Source organism: Chenopodium album, chromosome 25 (genome assembly GCF_948465745.1).
Source record: "Chenopodium album chromosome 25, dcCheAlbu1.1, whole genome shotgun sequence".
NCBI classification, from domain to species: domain Eukaryota; kingdom Viridiplantae; phylum Streptophyta; class Magnoliopsida; order Caryophyllales; family Amaranthaceae; genus Chenopodium; species Chenopodium album.
In genome coordinates, this window is record NC_137858.1 from 35,556,081 (window position 1) to 35,576,272 (window position 20,192).

Below are 20,192 nucleotides of genomic sequence, written 5' to 3' on the forward strand. Positions count from 1 at the left end.
ATACGGAATTTTCATTCAACGACTCGCATTTTCACTCTCTAACCTCATTCACTCTCATTTTATCTCTCTGGCTCTCTAAAAATTTTAAAAATCAAATTCTGGAAAAAAAAAATTAAAAAAAAAAAAAAATCAACCTTCATCAACAACTACCTACAAGTATACAACCACCTACAAGCACCTACACAAAGGGATGGTTGATCCGAGGCGTATAAGGGTGACTTATAGAGGATAAAACCAGGGAAAATTATCAAGTGGACAAGAAATCGCGGTATAGCAAAGGAAGTTATGAACTGAAATTAAGCTGAAGAGAACAGCCCTTATCAGTACGTAATTTGTGATGAGGTCTTTGTAATAATTGAATAACGTGCCCTTTGTTGTGAACAATAACATATAGGAAAGCACAACATGAAGGTCGAATCTATGTGCCAACGTTCAGTACCATATTACCCGAGAATTCAACATAACTAAAATTCGAGTGTTAACCTCACTTAAAACATCATTATTGTACATTTAACAACATATATATTTTTTTAAAAAAAAAACACATTAAACAACATATAGTTAGACCAATTTTGCATCATTTCTTTCACACTTCACTGCATTTCCCGACCATTAGACTGCAATTAGCCAATTACTCATACAAATATGCAATAAGTCGGTGTATCACCCGGGCCAATAATCGCTTAATCTTGAATACCCAACAGACCCAAACAAGACACAGGCAGCAAGCCATCTAGCGCAAAGGCTTGCAAAGTCTTCAACACTTTGAACCCGCAAACAACTTCTCTTCTCTCTCTCCACCAGTCCACCAGCACAGCCGTCGCCCTCCGCAAAAGTGTGCTGCTTCAGTCACTCCACAGCCATCACAACCACCATTAACTCCCTTTCTCCGACGATCCCCACTTCTTTTGTCGTCTTCCCAACCTCTTTTCTTGTTCTGCTATTGCCCTGCAAGGTAAGATTTCTGATTCCTGAATTAATCAATAATCTAACTTTGTATTTTCCATGTTTCTTCCTTTTTATTCTTGTTCCCAACTTCAATTAATGTTTTTTTGGGTTAAAGATTGTTTTTTGTTCATAAAGTTGTTTAGTTTTGTTCTAAAACCCTTGTTACATTTCCTTAAACCCTACTTATTCCTGTGTTAAATTAAACAATTATGCTAAAAACCCTACTCTTTTCTATGTAATTTGGGCAATTATGCTAAAAACCCAGTTGAAAATTTGATTCAGATGGCTTTTTCTTGGGGTGCAAGGCGCTCAATTGGGATTATTTGCAGCAAAATGCGATCTGGGAATCATGGGTTCTTCACCATTGCTGCCAAAAAAAATTGTTCTGGCATAATTGTTGATGATGTTCAGTTTAATATGGGGTTTTCTGGGTTGTTTTTGAGGAGATATTCTGCTGCATCATCATCTGATCAGATGGGTCTTATTAAGCAGCTCAGAGAAAGAACAAGTGCTCCTATTAAAGATGTTAAATCTGCTCTAGTTGATTGTAATTGGGACATTGGTAAGAAAAAGGAACTACTTCTGATATTAGGCTGATGTTTTCGAGGCGCTGTTAAGGTGTTTTTCGGTGTTTGAATTTATAATGTGATTGATTTCTTGCAGATGCTGCTCAGAAAGAGCTGAGGAAACGGGGGGTTTACCTGGCTTCAAAGAAGTCGGCCCGAGCAGCCACAGAAGGTTTGCTTGCCCTTGCTCAGGATGACACAAAAACTGCTATTATTGAGCTGAATTGTGAGACTGATTTTGTTGCAAGGAATGATATATTTCAGTACATGGTCAGTGTGGGATCCTTTCAGTTTTCATTGTTTCCTTGGTGGTCATAGTGTTTGTAATTTTATCGATATTTAGGAAACCTTAATTATGCTGATCTTAGTTTATAACCTTGCATTCATTATGCTAATCTATAGGAAAATATTGAAAATCTCAGGTTGTAATAGAACAGTGATGTCTAAGGGGATTGATACTTTGGATATGATGAAGAAAAAATTTCATCTTATTATTGAAAAATACTTGTTTTGGATACATGCTCGTGTCTTGATTTCCACTTCTTATACGAAGTATTGTTTTATTTGATTTATTCATCGTATAACTTGGTTTCATTTGTTCTCCAATCTCTCAGGCTTTATCTCTAGCAAAGTTGGCATTGTCAGCCGAGGGTTCTTCTCAGCAAGTGGCTGAAGCCTTTCCAGTGACACTTGAGTATTTAGAGGTCTGAGATTTGCTCCATTCTATTGGCCTGCTCTCCTGTTATTCATTCTTGTTTATATATGTGGATTCATTGTAACATGTAAAGTTTGTAAACGTTCCAGAGCTTGAAACTGAATCTAACACATCCAAAACTAAGTGGAGAGAAGAGTGTGCAAGAGGCAGTCGTTGAACTGGCAGCTATGATGGGGGAAAATGTCAAACTAAGGAGGGGCTTTGCATTGTCAAAAACTTCACCTGGTGTCATTTCTACATACCTTCATTCAAGTCCCCAATCAGGTAATGTGATTCAGTTCTGTTACTGCTCCAAGAAACCTGTTTAATAGTTGGGCAGAAAACTTCTGATGAAATCTTGCAACTGATACAAAAGATTGATTATTTTTAGTTGTGATATGCCTAAGAAAATAGTCATGAGTGCTATGTACTTGTTATCTAGTAGGATTGTTACACTAGAAGAATACTTTGGATATATAATCAGATGATAACTAAGCTATTCTGACGTCTTCATTCAGGACTGGGCCGTATGGCTGGAATTTTATCTTTACAAGTGGAGAACCCAAATGCTGACTTGGCTGCCCTACAGCGTGTTGGATCAGAGTTAGCTATGCATATAGTAGCTTCCAAACCCTTATTTCTCTCAAAGGAACTTGTTTCCTCTGATGCCTTAGATAATGAACGTGAAATTCTCAGATCTCAGGTATTGCATTGGGCTGCTTTGCTGATGCACATGGTCGTTAATTAATAAATGAGTTTGTTTAATCTGTAATTGAAGCCAGGGTTATCTTTGCTGTCCTGTCTACTTATATTATGACCTTGAGAAACAAAAATAAACTTGATTCTCTTAACTGTCATTTCCGTAATTCGCTTGGTTCAAATGCAATAAGATTATGTCGGTATTGTCAAATCAATCCAACTATGGATAGTTAAGAAGAAGTTACAAATGGAGATTCGATTCATGTTTGATTCTTATCTTGATAATGCATTTCCTCTATTTTTAACTAATCACAAAAATTGGAGTTTTGCACTATTAATGTACTAAATTGACCACAATTTTTGTTATGAAGATATAAAGAAAAAAAAATTATGTAAACTCTTGCTGTGTTAGTCTCAATTTATATTTTCAAAATATAAACTTGTTATTAATAGAATATGAAAGATATCAGTGTTTAAAGTTGTGGATTGACAAGCATGAACCTTCAATTGTTGTTTTTATTAACGAATGGAGGAAGTATAATGGAAAGAAAGCTTGAAGACATCAGTCCATTTTCCCTCTTTTAGTGATTAGCTTTAGGATAGATACTTCTCATGAAGAGAAAGTTATTGCGTTACTGGTTACTGCAATTATTCCATTGTGTGCTTTCCTCTAAATCCTTGGCCTGTGTTTTTCTTGTACTATTTACCCTTTACTGGCTACTTTTGCCAAGCTATTTTTGTGTTTTATATCCATTGTGTTTATGTTGCTTCTTCTTTTCAAGCTATCTTTTGCATATGAATTATCTGTGCTAACTGCTAAGTATTCCACCTATTGTTTGTTAATCTATGAGATTGCTTTCTGTTAACACAGGCAGAAGCATCTGGGAAGCCTAAGATGGCCATTGAGAAGATGGTAGAAGGACGAATAAGGAAATACTTAGAAGAAGTTGTTCTTTTGGAGCAAAAGTATGTTCTTGATGATACAGTCAATGTGAAGGTTAGTTAATCTTGTAGAAGTACTTGGATTTGGGTTTTCTTTCTTTGCCCTGCTGATTGGACTTTCTTACTAACTGTAGCCCAGAAATGCATTCTCTGCATTTGCATGGAATAAATAGGATTGTGATGTTTATCATTTTGCATTCTTCTGCAGACTGTTTTGGATAATCTGAGCAAGGAAGTTGGGTCCCCTGTAAAGATTGAAAGCTTTTTTAGGATGGCAGTCGGAGAAGGAATTGAGAGGTAAGAAGTCAGAACCATTCTATTCCTGAATTCTTTCTGCTCTGATAATCTGATGTACATTTAAATATTTAATCATTTTTTGTCATCTTTATTCAAGGCATTGTGCCTGTATGAAAGTAGAATTGCTGATGTAGGATTGTATGCTGTTACATGTCTAAACTAAATGAGTATGGCTTGTTGTTTTTGGGTGGTGAAATCTGGTGGTGATGGAATTTTGTTAAAATTTTCCAAAATGTTGAAACTAAATCAACTGTTCTTGTGTTACTTCCCTTTGAAATTTATATACTTTATTTTGGATGTCCTAAGAAATCTAATGCCTGCTTGAAAAATCTATAAAGAAACATAGTTATGTGAGAACTTGTTCATTCTTCTCAATGTATAGCTTTCAAATATCAAGTATTTATATTTTTTTATAATACGTGTGTAAAGTTATAAAGAAACAAGGCCATTAAAAAAAATACAAGGGAGTAGTAATAGTACCGATTAAAATTTAATGTGTCACAAATTTGAATGACTATTGGGTGACGTGAAAATTAATATAGGCGACATCATAGTAAACAATGTATCCATAATTCATTTTCTTATTGTTGTAGATGGAGACAATATTAAATGATTGTATGTAATGGTCAAAATTAGTAGAAAAATGAAGTGGTACAATCTTTTTTGGGACAAGGGAATAGATCCCAAGTAATCAGTGGCGGATCCAGGATTTTATGGGTGCTGGGTCACCGACTCACCATCACCAATCGACCGCATACAAATCAATAATTAATGCATATATATTCTAAAATTAAAGCTAAAAAAAAAAATCACTCCAAAATTATTAAATATCTTATGGGAGAGGAGTAAGATTTATGACAGATAATGACAAATCACCGATAAAATTACCAAAAATATTAAGAAAGATGAACTTTAACAAGTTATCTAATGAGAACTACGAAGGTAAGATATGAGGGATGAAGTTAATAATAAAAAAATAAGTTTCAACAAGTTACCAAGTGAGAACTAAGAATACGTGTTCAAAAATATATATTGCGTATGTATAATTTTGCATGTTTATTAATGAGGATTTGAGCCTTTGAGGATGAAGTTAATTAATAAATAAATTAAAAATATCTTTGACAAAATTATATTATATTATTATGTGTCCACCAAAAACAAAGAAAGAATGAAGAAAGAAAAAAACAACAATAATATAATGGAATTGCTGCTTATGGGTATCGAACTCATGACCTCCTTACAAACTTGTGAAGCCTTAACCACTAGACTATTAAGCACTTATGGTTATTTTATGTAATGTTTGATATTTAAACTTAATTTCAAACTTTTTTTTTTTTGCTGGGTCACGTGCCCCACGGTGGCTCCGCCACTGCAAGTAATGTACCCCTTAGTTTTAAAAGGCGCAAGGCGCACCAAGGCGCAAATGGTCCTTGCAGCCTAGGCGCAAGGCGAAGGCGCGCGCCTTTTGTATGCAAGGCGCATGTATTTATATATTTATTTCAAATTATATTTTACTTTGATTGTACTTGATACCAATTGAAAAGATTCATAATAAATTAAATAATGATATTTGTATATCTAAGGTAGTCTGAATTTGAAAAAAAGTCCACCATTCTTCAAATTATAACTTAAACCTTAGTTATTTTCCTTGAGGCGCAAAGGCGCACCTTACCCAAGGCGCTTTGAGGAGCACGAGGCGCGCGCCTTCCGTAGGTGTCTGAGCCTCGACTAGCTAAAGCCCATTTCCCAGAGCCTGTGCCCGAGGCGCGCTTTTTAAAACCAAGATGTACCCCTTCCCATAGTTCCCAATGATGGCGAAATTAGAAAAGGAATACATTACATGCTTGTTGTAAGCCTTGTGATTACCTTAAGAACAGGTATGAATAATATATAAGCGTTATCATGGATGTGGTCTGTGGTTACTTGATTAATGCTTGCCAAATCCATAAATCATTACAACTCTCCTCAGTTATATATTTATATAAGAATTGGAGAAAAGACCAAACCCTATTTCCTATCCTATATTTTGACTTTATTGCATGAAAAAGGTTTGAAAAATCCTTGTAGTTCCACTTAGAACTTCATCCTTATTCCTGAATGGAAAACCCTATTTGACTGGAGGTTTCAGTCAATGTTGTACACTGCTAGGCATGATTGACTTATTGCAAAATCATAAGACAATTATCACCGTCACTCCATCAGCTACTGTTGAGTACATCGTAAAAATGTCTTTCTCTATCCATGCATCATAAAATCCACTTTAAATGTGGGGGATGATGCTTCCAGATTGTCTTGTGCCATAGCTTCTCCCTGTACCTTTTTTCAAAATAAGTTATTCTCGAGGACTCGATGTATGTTTTTCTATATCAGTATAAAACTCAAGTTGCAGCATAATGAAATGGCTTATCACCGAAATAATCTTGCAGCATACTGGAATAGCTTATCACCAAAATAATCTTGTTTAGGTAGGTCTCAAGAGTAAGCCGATGGCCCGATGAAGGGAAAACTGTTGAAATCTGGTGCTATAAATACTGCGAAATTGGGGGTGGGGTTGAAAAGGGTTCTATAAATATTGTAAATGAATAGGGGGTGGTGCAGTGGCTTTTGTGATGACTCCCTGTACTTGTAAAAGGGATGCTGTCGGTACAACTCTCATTATCTTCTGTAGATATGGCTCTTTTCTTTGTGTGGCTCTTTATATATAGGCAAACCCTAGATTGCTATGCTCACTGTAATAGTACCGTACGAAACCTTAGATTGCTATGATGGGGTATAATCCTTACTAAAGTGGGTTAGGCGTTGCCATGGATGAGGCATAAGGTTGAAACCTTCTGATGAGAATCCAATAACCAATCCTATAATTGGCATCTCGCATCCTTAAGGGGCCACTCAACAATGAAAGGAAGACTTTGTCGTAAGGTGCTTTAGATACTGTGAACTGAAAAGAGGGAGAGAATCCAATAACCAATTCTATTATTGGCATCTCGCATCCTTAAGGGGCCACTTAACAATGAAAGTAAGACTTTGTCGTAAGGTGCTTTAGATACTGTGAATTGAAAAGGGAGAGGAGAGGGGGGGGGGGGGGGGGGAGCCCTTTTTCTCATTCATAGCTTTATGACACCACCTTCGGACGTTGTCTTCCTTTCATTGGCTTACTATTTGGACCTACTAAATTTATACAAGATGAAAGAAAGACTCTGTAGAAAGATGGTGCTATAAATACTATGAATGAAAAGGAGGGGTTGACTTGTTTTCAACAATCTTCCTTTTATCGGCTTACTCTTTGGACCTACGTTGACAAGGGAAATTTATACGTGATTAAAGTAAAACTATTTTGAAAGGTGGTGCTGTAAATACTGTGAATGACTTCTATGACTAGAATGGCACTGGATTTCAATTTATATACTACGTAGTCTTTGGACCAACTTCACGATTTTTTACATGCCTTTTTTTTTTTATGCACTATGTGTCCTAAGTGAATTGATCAAGAGCATTCAGCTATATGATCATTAGCCTTGTTTGGTGATTAGTTGGTAGCTAACCAATGCATTTGGTTATATTAATTGGTTTAACTAGCTGGTTATATTAACTTGTTAGACTAGTCGGATTGTTGTGTAAAAGTGTTTGGTAAATACCTACTAACTGTTCTAGTGTATTTAATAACTAAAGAGCTAAGTGTCCATTAAGCTAACTTTAAAAAGCTCCTTTTTGAGTTTTGTCAAAATGAGCTTTTGGAGCCCAATAAGCTATTTATGAAACACTCATATTAGCTTTTTCATTTAATCAATCCTCTAAAAAGCCTCTATAAGCTAAAACTCTTTTAAAAGCACTTTACCAAACAAGGCCATAGCCCTTGGCTCCTTGCCCTAAAGCCTATAGAAAAATTATTGAACTTATAGAACCTTCAGATTGTGTAAGTACACTCCCCTTTCATCCGCTGATGAACTTATTTTCAAAGGGGAGTATATATCACTTCTTCAGAAAAACTACTTTGTAAGAAAAGTGCAAGCAATTACCATTATAGTATTTTGTTAAAGCAACATTACATTTCCGACAAAAAATGCTTATATTTTTGCCATTAATCATTATAATATTTAAGTGTTCACAAAGAGTAACCATCACTATTTTTCCTTTGGTCGACAAAACTGTGACATGAGGGTGAACTTAAGCTATCTTTTATTGCTTTATGTAAATGTCTAACAGGGCTGTTTTTACATTGTAAAGTTTTGTGGATTATGACATTATGTTTTCAAAATGTGATGCATGGCGTTTTCAGCACTAGGTATTTTCAGACAAATATCTCAAATTTGAATGATTTAAAGTCGGAAAATATGTCAATTATTGAAGATGCATGACGATATTGATCTGATCACTGGCATAATATCATGTCAATGAATCATCTATGCTTATTTACCTGTCCCCTTTACACAAAATTCTCTCTCATCCTGTGCATATGTGTTAAAGAATTGTTCTGCTTGATTGAGCTTCATTTCTATGATAATCCCTGACAATTTGGTCATGTATTAATACAGTTCAGAGGCAAGTGAATCAGAGCAGGTGGCTCAGACAGCTTAGGATTTGCTTATGAGGAATGGCATATTCATTTTCTTTTTATGGTATTGGACATACCAGTGCCCGAAAATTTGGAGTTCAATAGGTAAACTCAAGATGTAGATTTTTTTTTTGGATATTTTTGTATCTAATTTTCAAGCACTGCTGAGCTAGGGCTAGTTATGTATACCCACAGTTGAATAAAAACATCCTTTGCGGATTAAAACTATCAGACATACACTGATTTCAGTGATTTGACATTGTGGCCTTGTGCATCAGAGCCCATGGTCACTTTGAATGCAACATTTTTGAAGCAAGAGAACTTAGAAGATTCTTGATCTCGTGATCTTGCCTTTGCTTCTAGTAAGCTTGCTATACCTAGTTTTAGTTGCTATTTGTAGTTTGGTTTAACATACATTTCTCAATATCAAGGTAAAAGTTTATAGGAAGTTGAATTGTCATATCTGAGTAACTTGAGCACTTAATATCTAGTGGTGGAAGACTGGAAGTAGCTTACCTATATGTATAATCAAACCGTTAAGCGCTCTTTTTAGGGTTTGCAACTCCATGGGAGTTAGACTCATGGAAAGTCTTACTCCCTACAACTAACCAAATTCCTGCCTATACAACACTGGTTTCTGTGAAGGTGTTAGCCTGCTACTGCCCTAACTCGGGCTGGGGGATTGATTCTTACTAAAAGTTCCTCCTCAGCCTTCTCCCACCCGGCACTTCCAGTGGGAGAAGCTATGACATTCATTATACATGACTAAATTTAGTATGATAGCATCAATTATTTACACAGCAAACATATCTATTAGATTGAATAACTATCACTGATAATAACTTTAATCCTTACTCCTTAGTCTGTAGATTATAGTCTTTAATTCACATAATATTTTCACATAGGAGTGGAAGAAGCAATATAGTACAAAACCAGAAGTAACCCTGAGAACAAAAGAGGAGGATAGAGAACTTTTTAGTGGAACTTGAGACTAGTCAAGATGTTGTTGTTGACTGGGTCAGCCAAGTGGTCAAGAAGGTTTTGGTATGGACCAACACCAGTAACAAGACCCTGTACAAAGTAACCCAAGATAGCCAACATAGCCAACCTTCCATTCTTCACCTCCTTGAGCTTAAGATCCTTCAAAGACTTCTCATCCTTACCGAAGCCCAATGGGTTGAAGATAGGTCCTCCGGGGTATGCCGGCTCACCGGACCCAGCAAAGCCCTTCTCTAGACCCAAAAAGTATTGCTTGCCCATGGACCCTGGGTTGTACCAGTCTTGTAATCTCCTGTGTTCGGCAAAGCCCATAAGTGCCATCTCAAAGACGAACAATGTGAATGGGTCAGCCCAGTACTCGTAGGTGCCTGCTGGTGGGATCACCCCGGTTTTGAACCATGGGAGGGCGGTCTCCTCAGGGATCAAACCGGCTTTTCCGAGGATTTCTGGGGCGATCGCACCCACTGCTCCAAGCATTGCATAACGGCCGTTGATGATCTCACCATAGGCTAACCACTTGGGCTCGATGAACCCACCGGTTCCTTCTGGGTCTGAAAGACCTAGTGGGTCGAACCCGAAGTCTCCTGGAAGACTGCATGTTTTGAAGCCATACCATGTTAAGATAGATATAAATAACATGAACAAGAAAGATTATTAAGAAACAAAAAAATCTTTGCAAAGCATCAATTATTATGAATAAAACATAATTTACCTGCCATCCAAGTAAGAAAGGCTCTGCTTGGATGCAAACCAAAGGGGCCTGTTTGCATTTTGCTGTCAACAAATTCCAAAATGGAAAAGATCAGTTCAAAATGATCAGGTACACATCATTATTCTATTATTATTATTTTTTTTTAGGAAAAAGGGAAAATTTTATGAAGATAATTTGATGGTTTGTCTTTTCAATTTATGGTGTTAAAATTATTCCTAAATAATATGAAGTTTGCCTGTGTTTTACCAAGATGAACATGCTTCATCAGATGTTTATACTGTATGTGCTGCCTGACAGTATTTTTGTTTAAAATCATAATTTTAATCTAGTTTTTTTTTTTTTTTTTTAAAAAAAATAAATAAATAAATAAATAAATAAGAAAAATACTTAAAAATCATTTAATCCTAAAATAATTTATTAAGTTACTATAAGGTGGGATTATTTGGGACAAACTCTTAGCATGTCCATTGTAAGCTATGTAGTATAATAAGTCCATTAGGATGATGAATATTTTAACTTTCTAATAAAGTTATAACAAAGAACAACCCTTAACTAAGCAAGTACAAGAATAATTAAAACATATACCAATAGTTTATCAATGCTTAATTTGATATATGCTACATTCAAAAGTGATACCGAACAAGCCCTAAGGCCTTAGGCAGTGTAACGTACCTTAACGGGTGGAGTAGAGGCTGCTTTGACGACGAAAGAGGTCCTCCTTGAAGATGAAGAAGGAGCAACACCAGACCTAGCACCTAGAATCTGTCTTGCAGTTTCAACTGATGAAGTCAAGGAAGATGACACCAAAGCTTGTGTTGCCATTTTTTAACCTCACAGATGATCAAACTATTTTAGATTAGTTTGTACTGAATAGAGTAATAATACTCACTCTATTCAATATGAGATTATAGAAAGCCAAAACAAAATTAATAAGTGGTTGAGATAGAAAGCCAAGATTATCTGAAATTCTCAGGTGGATATTGCTTCTGAGGTGGCTTTCATTTTAGCTTGTCTCAATTTCTCATTATCCAACTAGGAATCAACATGTGGCAATTAACATCTTGTGTTGGATATTCTTGATTTCCTTCATGGCCCCCTATTGCCACCTAAGTAATTATAGAGGCAGAATAAATTGGAGAATTTTCTTTAGTTATGATCTTGTGAAGCTCTTCAAAGGAATGGATAATTGCTTCTTTTGGATTTAATAGTCATAGTTTCAATTTGTATAATTAAACTTGCACCATGATTTACTAATTCGTCCTTGAAGATATTTTTAAATTTATATAAATAGGGATCATTATGCTACATATAATTCTAACTTACAGTATCAATATGAGTATGTAACAACTAATTATATATATATTTTTATACTTTCTCCCAATCCGTCTATTGGGAGTATTACACCATTTAGGGCTTTTTTTTAAAAAAATTCACAAATGTTGTACTATATCCAATTATCCATACTAGAAAGTTTGATCTCTCTTTTTATTTCACTTGTTATATCTGTTGTTTTACCTAATGCTTACCGACTTAACTTGGCATTTTATCCTTCTCTTTTCTTTTTCCACTACCTAAATTTCAATATACTCCTCTCTTAATGCACTATCATTAAAACAGATGAAGTATATATATATATATATATACTACCTCCGTTAATTATTATGTGCAATTTTGGGGTATTATTTGTGAGATATAAAATATTTCAAGTTGCACATAATAATTAACGGAGATAGTATATACACTTATAATATTACAACATTTTAAGATAATATACGTGACCATTAATTCTATTTGCGAAGAAGAAAAATAAAACAAATGGTGTGATATGAAAATCCAAAAGAGTAGAGCATTGCATTTTTGCAACCGCACAAGCTGTGGTAGGCTGGTCCGAAAGAAGGGAACTAGATCCCCCACCTAAGCCGTAGTCTTAGTCTTGTTGGGCTGATCCATAATGATGGGCTGATAAACATCCTCACTCCTCCTCCAATAGGAAGTTGGTTTTGGATCTCATTTTTATTTGAGCCATCAACTTTTTATGCTTTAAGATAACTTTTTATGTGCATTATTGTTAATTTTAATTATGAATTTTGTCCTTGCTATAACAAAGATATTAGTCTGATACATGGGACCTTTTCATTTAATACACTAATTATATGACATCACACTTTCTAATGAAAATTAAACAAAATAAAAATATAGTTGTGAAGCTTTTAATAGGCTAGCTAGGTCCCGTTCTTTTGAGCTTTACTAGACTGATATGAAATGAGCTAAACTAAATTGAATTGAACTGTCTTAAACCACGACTAAGATTGTGAAATACTATACTATTAAACAGTCCTCAGGTTTAGGGGCCATTTGGTTGGGGGTATTCATCAAAGAGAATGGGAATCAACTGCCCTCATTCTCTTTGTTGTCGTTTGTTAGGCCTTTTTTCCAATTCCCTTTACCCTCTTCATTCCTCCAAATCCCTCTAAGTTGATTTCCCACCTGACCCCCCCCCCCAATGGTAATTCCATTCTCATTCCTTAGCAACCACCACACCACCATAACACCACCCTCCTACCTACCTACACCACCGGAAAACTAGCCACTGCACCACCGTCATTTCTCCACCTTTCGTCGTCCCTCCCGCAATCCTCGCCATCCCTCCCCTCCCCCGAAACCCTTTCCCCACCCTTGTAAAAACCTAAAAAAAATCGTCCTCCCTCCCCGTGAAACAACCAACCGAACACCCAAGGCGCAAGATTCCCCACCACTGAAACACCTAGCCACCTTACCGCAACCCCTCGGCGCCCCACCGTATCCCGAAACCCCTCTCATTCCCTACTAAAAAAACCCTAAATATACAACTTTTAGGGAGAGGGACGGACATTGCTGAGCTTTCTCGAGGCTAGGGTTTTGTGGGTAAGGAGAGGGACGGCGATGGGTTGCAGTGAGGTGATTGGGTGGTTGGGATATTCACAGTGACCGAAGAAAAAGGGAAAGAAGAAGTGAATTGGTAGTTTCTTGTGGTGGTTGTGATTTTATTGTTGTATAAAACAAACAACATTACAAAACAAAGGGAATTGCATTCTATTCTTTTCCATTACCTTTGTTTAAGTCATTCCCTTTCCCTTTGATGAACCAAACGGCCCCTTAGTATCAGCAATAATTAAATAAGAATTCTAACCATTTAAGCAACCTTAGCTTAGACTTGTGATATGAATTCTACATGTTACGAAATGTTGGTGTTTATATTGTCTCTACTGCCTACTAATTATGGTCTATTGGGTTCAACTTAGGGCCTGTTCACTTCAGCTTAATTTCAGTTTGGTTCAGCTCCAATCAGTTCAAATCCTGATATCCTTCTCTCATAAATTATCCATTTCAGCTAAGTTCAGTTCAATTCAGTTTAGCTCGGCTCCAATCAGTTCAGTTCAGCTCTAATCAGTTTAGTTCAGTAAATATAAATAGGCCCTTATTGCAATTGATTGTCTGAAACTATTTTAACTTGAATTAATAAAGGAATTATTCTGTTATGATTGATTATTTTGGTTGATATTGTCATAACTTTGTGCCCTGTAAAACACTTGTTTTTCATGAACGAAACTTGTTTTTTCTATATTTAGACTTTATCAAGACCTATATTCTGTTTGAAATAATCCAAAATAAGTTAGATCGATTAAGATGAAACAAACAAATCCAAATTGGAAGTATAATAATGTAGGAATTAGAATTTGTAATGTCTTTTTTTTGAGGGGAAGAATTTGTAATGTCTAGTTAGCCAGAGTTTAGGCGCATAACTATCCAAATTAAAGTAGTATATCTTGACAGTTCATGTCCCAACTCCCAACTTAATTGGCTACCTTAATGACTTAATGTGATCTTCATCATAAAGAATTTTTATAATTCATGATAAGTATAAGGTGTCATTAGTTGGAGTCTTGGAGATTTATAAAAGTGTTACACTTGTTAATGTGTAGATCGAAGGCAATGAAAATAAATATCATAAAATTGTTGGTCTTCTCAAATAATGATGAAATAAATTAATCAAATCAGAATCTCACGAAATTTTATTTTATGATGGCCTGAAGATTCCAAAATATCTTGATTCACAAGGTTCAAGGAATCATGATTATGCCTAATTAACACCAACAATTTTGAGTTAGTTACTTAGTCAATAGACAGTTGTACAAAATTTTTCTTGATTATTATTGGTTGATTGTTTAATTATTACTAATGGATTCACATGTCTATAGAATCTTTATTGATTTTGCACGACATATCCTATATTTTTGGTACGATTTTGGAGATGCAACTTTTTCATAGAGATGAACAATTGTAGTGTTTAATTAATTATATTGTTACTTAAAATAATTTGGGAGAGCAAAACATACCTTAAAGGTATTGTAGGTGTGAAAATTTGGCCTAATTTTGCATATGTGGCTTGGGATTAGCTTCTAGTCTTCTACATGAGTGTGATAGTGAGGGATAGCTCAAGTGGTTAGAGCTCCGCTCTCGATGTAAAAATTGGCCTAATTTTACAAGTGATCTTGGGATCGATTTTTATCATTCGCCCTTCTGGCTCTCTAACACCCAAAAACAAAACAAAAAAAAACAAAAAGGATAAGTAACAAGTTGTCAAAAAATCTTTGAAGTTATTTTAATTTTAAGGAGGAAGAATATATCATCATCATTGAATAGTCATACGACATCGACAATAATAGCATTGATCTGTGAACCACATATTTCAAGAAAATAACATAACTTTTATAATCAAAATCATAATTAGTTTGCATATTTGGTATAACTCACAATCCACCGCTTCAAATTTGACACACAACGTGATTTTCGATGTTTTGCATCTTTCTAAATACGATACTTCCCAATTTGCGCTATATTTTGATCGTGAAGTTGATGACTAACCCCTAAATCCATATGAATCCAAGTCACCTTATCAATTATAAAAACTCTAAAAGTAATCATTCTCATCCACATACAAATGAAAATCAAAATCCCAAAAAATTGGGACATATTTTCACAAAGGGATGGAGAGAACAAAGTGAAGCAAAAAGAAAACAAAGCAAACACATGAAGTAAATTCAAGAAGAAGGGTTGGAAATAGTCTAATTTCAGATTACTGAATAAATTAGACTGTTTTCGGCCTAAAGGGACATAAGAAAAAATGAAATTCTAATAGAGAAGAGAGAAAAGGGAGCAGTGATAATTTATTTATCTAAACTTAAATGAACTTACATACATAAACTTATTTAAACACCTTATCAAAAATTTTATTTAATTGTATTTTGAACTTGGGTATCCTGGCCTTATAAACTCTTATCAGAACTTATGTTTTTCAAAAAAAAAAAAAAAAAAAAAAAAAAAAAAAAAAAAAAAAAAAAAAATACGGAACCTAATTAAGGCGAACTAAACAAATCCTTAGGTGTTATATAAAAGCTTCTACTTTGATGATGAGAAATTTGACGATGTTCTAAAATCCCAAATATACATTGCAATATGGTAAGCTTATTAAAAAGTACAAGTTCAGACAATAGAAATCAATATTAACGAAATCTAAATATTTCAAAAGAGATGGATGATGTATTAATAATGAAAGTTTTGTGCTTTTTGAAAACTACAAAAGTTTCGTACTCTTTATACAATTATAGAGATTACATGAAAGCTAATAGAATTCACATCTATTAGTATATACTTAATTTGAGTGACCATAAGAGCAATTGACAATATGGTCCATAAAATGTTAAGAATGACAAAGTTGGGGACATTTAGAAAATGGAGTAATATGTTTGAAGACAAAATTTGAGATTTTACTAGATTCGAATGCTAACAATTAAGCCACATTTGATTGAGATTATGAACTAAATTGTGCCATAATCGATCGAGTTTTATGCGAATTATACTCATATTTTCTCCTACAAAGTGTGAAGTGTAATTTTGTAAGAATATACATATACTATAACCCCCTCTGATTCATACTACTTCCTCCATTCTATTAATATAATAATATTACATCATGTACTTCAATTTTAAAAGAAGTTTCAAAATATAGCACCATATCCAATTCATAAAATCAAATACCTATGTTCTTAGTCTTCTCATTACAAATACTCAGTAAATTTAAGCTTAAAATCACATGAGTAATTGTGTACTCCCTCTATTTTTTTTATATGCATCACTTTGAAAATTGCACTATTCATATACCATGGTTGACTTAATTTTTTCACCTCTAAAAAATGAATAAATGTTATTATATTATATATCATTAGATTTGTCATAATGTCTAGTTTCATAATATAATTTTGTTAAAATTTTTACTAATACACAATTAAAGATATTTATAATCAAAATAGCGTCTCAGCAAATGTGTCAGTCAAACTGATGCATATAAAAAAAAACAGAGGGAGTTCATTTTTAACTCTCTCATCCTTTTCCCAGATACTAAAAAATGATCCAATTTCTATGATACGATAATTTTTGTAAGGAAGTACGTATCATATTACGAAGTGATACTTTTTAAAATTGTTTTGATGGAAACTATGAATTAGATCAAATTGATGTTTTTGAGTTTTCCATAAAAGATACACCTGTATCCGAATACTAGACCCGAATGACCCAACCTGCGACTTGAATTGGACTCAAAACAATGACTAGAATTTGAACCAAAATCTACCCAAATTATACTTGACCTAACCTAAAATGCATTTGACCGAATTTTGATCTGAGAGCCAAATACCTCGACCCAAGTCGACCCGATATCCAAAGAGAACCAGTCTGAAGTGCCCTAATATACAAAGTGATCCGACTGATTTTAACCCAAATCAATCGATCTAAAAAGACTCAATACCCGATGTGATCCGAACTAAAATTACTATATATGAAAAGTTTTTATCATGAGGTGCCATTATCATGCACGAATGAGTAATTTTGTCCAAACTCTAAAAGTATCTGGTAATTTTGTTCAAACTTTAAAAGTATTCTGGTCAGAGTATTTGGCGGCTTTTATAGATTGTAAATGTATCTTTAACAACACAATTACACAAAGAAATATAAAAATTGACGCATATTAGCAACTTTTTTTAAAAAAAAAAAAAAAAAAAAAAAAAAAAAAAAAAAAAAAACCTTTTATTTTTGCCATAAAAAGAAACTTTATCTAAAACCAACCAATTTAATTCACACCAACTTCATATCATTAGTTTTCTTTTTTGCGTGTACAAATGTAAAATATCATACTTGTATTAAAATAAAGTTGAAAAAGATGGACAAACAATTGTTTTGTAAGAGCACTAGCAAAAAAACCCCAACGTCATACGTTTCGGTACTGAAGGAATCATTGATTATACGTTTCGTGGTTAATTACTCTTTTTAGTTTTTGTTTTCATGTGCGCGCCAAGTAGCCAACGAACCCTCCTAAGCGCATTCTACTTGGTTACGGACTTACGGGTTGTGCCGAATCACAAGTCGTACTCCCTCCGTGTTTTTAATAAGTGTTATACTTATCAAAGTCGACCGTATTTTAATAAGTGTTACCATTTTTTTGGCAAAAAAAAAAAAACATTTAAATATAGCATATCTCTCTCCTCTCATGATCCCCACCCAAATCCACTACTACTTTTTTTATTATATCTTTTCTTTCATATCCATTAATTTTCAAAACTATTAACCTCGTTATATTTCTTTTACAATTTTTTAATACTCCAACAATAACCTCACTTACCTCTTATTTTATTTAAGTCAATTAAATTGTCTAAAACTATGTGCCGGTCAAGCTGTAAAACTTATTAATTAAACACGAAGGGAGTACAACATGTACTGTGTTACATACTATCATCGTTCGAATTATTTGCAACAATTTGATATTAATTTATTTTGAGTAAAAACTACTAATCACTGTAAAACAAAAGTAGTAAATACGATTGATACAACATACATTGATATACAAGCTATGTTAAATTATGTAAATTTGGTGAAATCGGATTGGATCGGATCAAGTTCTGTCCATTGACTAAGTGACGTAGAGAGATTAGCTTCTCGGTTCGACGAAGAAGTGCAACGTCATAAAGCTTGATTTTTAGTTTTTAAGGGTAATGATTTATACTAGTCGGGCACCCGGAGTCAGATTGCTTAATAAAATATATTTTTAGAAATGGAAATAGGCCAATGAGTCCAACCCACCGCTACGCCATGATTGACAGGCTTTTTAAGCCATCCGGGTTCGTTTAAGGCCCGAAAATAGCGTTTAAACATTTTTCCGGATTTAAATTTTGTTTTATTTCGTATTAGGGTTTTACTTAGACTACTTAAACGCTTTAGCCGTCTTTAATATTCAGTTTTTGACATTTTAATAATATTCCCAAGAGTTTTACTCTTTTCTGGTGGATTCCGGAATATTTTAACAGATTTATCGCTTGTAAATCTTGTAAATCTGTCTGTTCGCGAAGGATTAGCGCTTGCTTTTCTTTCTACCTTTCCGACTGCGTCACTAAAAAATTATATTGTATTAATACCATTACATCGAGTATAGTATAAATAAAATTTGAAGGTTTTTTCTAGGCAAAAAAAAAAATAAAAAAAAAAAGATTTTTAACAGTTATATATATATATATTAAACGGATATTAAACTCAAAAGTAACCACTAAGGGCTTGTTTGGCATCGTTTTATGTTTTTAGTTTTTTTTTTTTTTTTTTTTTTTTTTTTTTTTTTTTTTTTTAAGCAAAAAAAGCAAAATAGAAAACAAGAAAAAGATTTTTATTTTCATTTTTTTTATCAGTTTTCAAAATTATCATGATTTTAATAAGTTAACCTAATTTTTGTTTCAGTATATGACATAAATCATAGGGTTTGAAAAACAAAAAAACCAAAAAACGGAAAATCACAGTGATGCCAAACGAACCCTAAATAATACGAGTAACTAAAATTTGAAAGTTAATATATTATAATAATACCGGGCATTTTTTGGATTGATATCAAAGGTCAGATTATTAAAAAATAATCAAAATGTGGGATTATTTTGGACGGATGAGGCAAAAGTGGAACTATTTTGGGCAATTTTTCCTTTAAATAATCACTAATTCTATATAAATCTTAGGGAAATTTGCAAATTGCAGCTATTTAAACTTCGTATTTTGCAAACTGCAGCTATTAAAAATTGCAAATTGTAACCCAAAAGTTCATATAAATTGTAAATTGCAGCCTAATTAAACTTTTTCATCGGTTTACAAGTCGAAAAATCTTCGATCAAGGTTTTAGGGGTCATTTCAGCCCTTGCGATCCAAATTGAGCTCGGAATAGCAAAAAAATAATGCAAGTGCCTCGTTTTGCGTAACAAAAATGTATCGATTTGTGGGAAACTGTAAAAATGAGACACTTACGTTTTTTTTTTTTTTTGCTAATTCCGAACTCAATTTGGGCCCCTAAGGGCTAGCTAATATAACCCCTAAAACCTTAACCGAAGATTTTTTGACATGTAAACCGATGAAAAAGTTGAATCCGACTGCAATTTACAATTTATACGAACTTTTGGACTGCAATTTCAATTTTTTTTTTAAATGACTGCAATTTGCAAAATACGAACTTTAAATGGCTGCAATTTGCAAATTTTCCGATTTCTTATGTCAATCATTTTATGATTTCATGTCTCTCTTACGTTTTTATACATATAGAGATTTGTGTAACTTAGGAGACGGGTTACACTAACAACTAATCTTTTTACATTTTTTGTGTAACAATTTCTGATAATATACCTAATAACCTAAGGAGCAATTGTTTAACATAATCGATTTTTT

At 33.9% G+C, this 20,192-nt stretch overlaps 2 protein-coding genes across 2 annotated transcripts; one reads left to right on the plus strand and one right to left on the minus strand.

The window, feature by feature from the left end:
- Window positions 1–724: 724 nt before the first annotated feature.
- LOC145614842 (elongation factor Ts, mitochondrial-like) lies at window positions 725–9,002 on the plus strand. The gene is made up of 9 exons (XM_081669903.1): window positions 725–955; window positions 1,231–1,510; window positions 1,612–1,784; window positions 2,129–2,218; window positions 2,319–2,493; window positions 2,727–2,911; window positions 3,779–3,904; window positions 4,058–4,146; window positions 8,679–9,002. Exons 2-9 carry the CDS (start codon window positions 1,231–1,233, stop codon window positions 8,719–8,721), a joined length of 1,161 nt encoding a protein of 386 aa, XP_081526029.1. The 5' UTR covers window positions 725–955; the 3' UTR covers window positions 8,722–9,002.
- A 529-nt stretch (window positions 9,003–9,531) lies between these two features.
- LOC145614843 (photosystem I chlorophyll a/b-binding protein 3-1, chloroplastic-like) lies at window positions 9,532–11,343 on the minus strand. The gene is made up of 3 exons (XM_081669904.1): window positions 11,082–11,343; window positions 10,410–10,471; window positions 9,532–10,289 (listed from the first exon to the last, which is right to left on the minus strand). The coding sequence occupies exons 1-3, from the start codon at window positions 11,229–11,231 to the stop codon at window positions 9,674–9,676; spliced, it is 828 nt and encodes a 275-aa protein (XP_081526030.1). The 5' UTR covers window positions 11,232–11,343; the 3' UTR covers window positions 9,532–9,673.
- Window positions 11,344–20,192: the final 8,849 nt, after the last annotated feature.

Coding starts and splice junctions, on each gene's coding strand:
- LOC145614843 (XM_081669904.1), bottom strand. CDS start 11,231: ATGGCAACACAAGCTTTGGTGTCATCTTCCTTGACTTCATCAGTTGAA. Junction 10,472..11,081: donor CCTCTACTCCACCCGTTAAG/GTACGTTACACT, acceptor ATTTGTTGACAG/CAAAATGCAAACAGGCCCCT. Junction 10,290..10,409: donor CTTTCTTACTTGGATGGCAG/GTAAATTATGTT, acceptor CAAAACATGCAG/TCTTCCAGGAGACTTCGGGT.
- LOC145614842 (XM_081669903.1), top strand. CDS start 1,231: ATGGCTTTTTCTTGGGGTGCAAGGCGCTCAATTGGGATTATTTGCAGC. Junction 2,494..2,726: donor TCATTCAAGTCCCCAATCAG/GTAATGTGATTC, acceptor GTCTTCATTCAG/GACTGGGCCGTATGGCTGGA. Junction 3,905..4,057: donor ATGATACAGTCAATGTGAAG/GTTAGTTAATCT, acceptor ATTCTTCTGCAG/ACTGTTTTGGATAATCTGAG.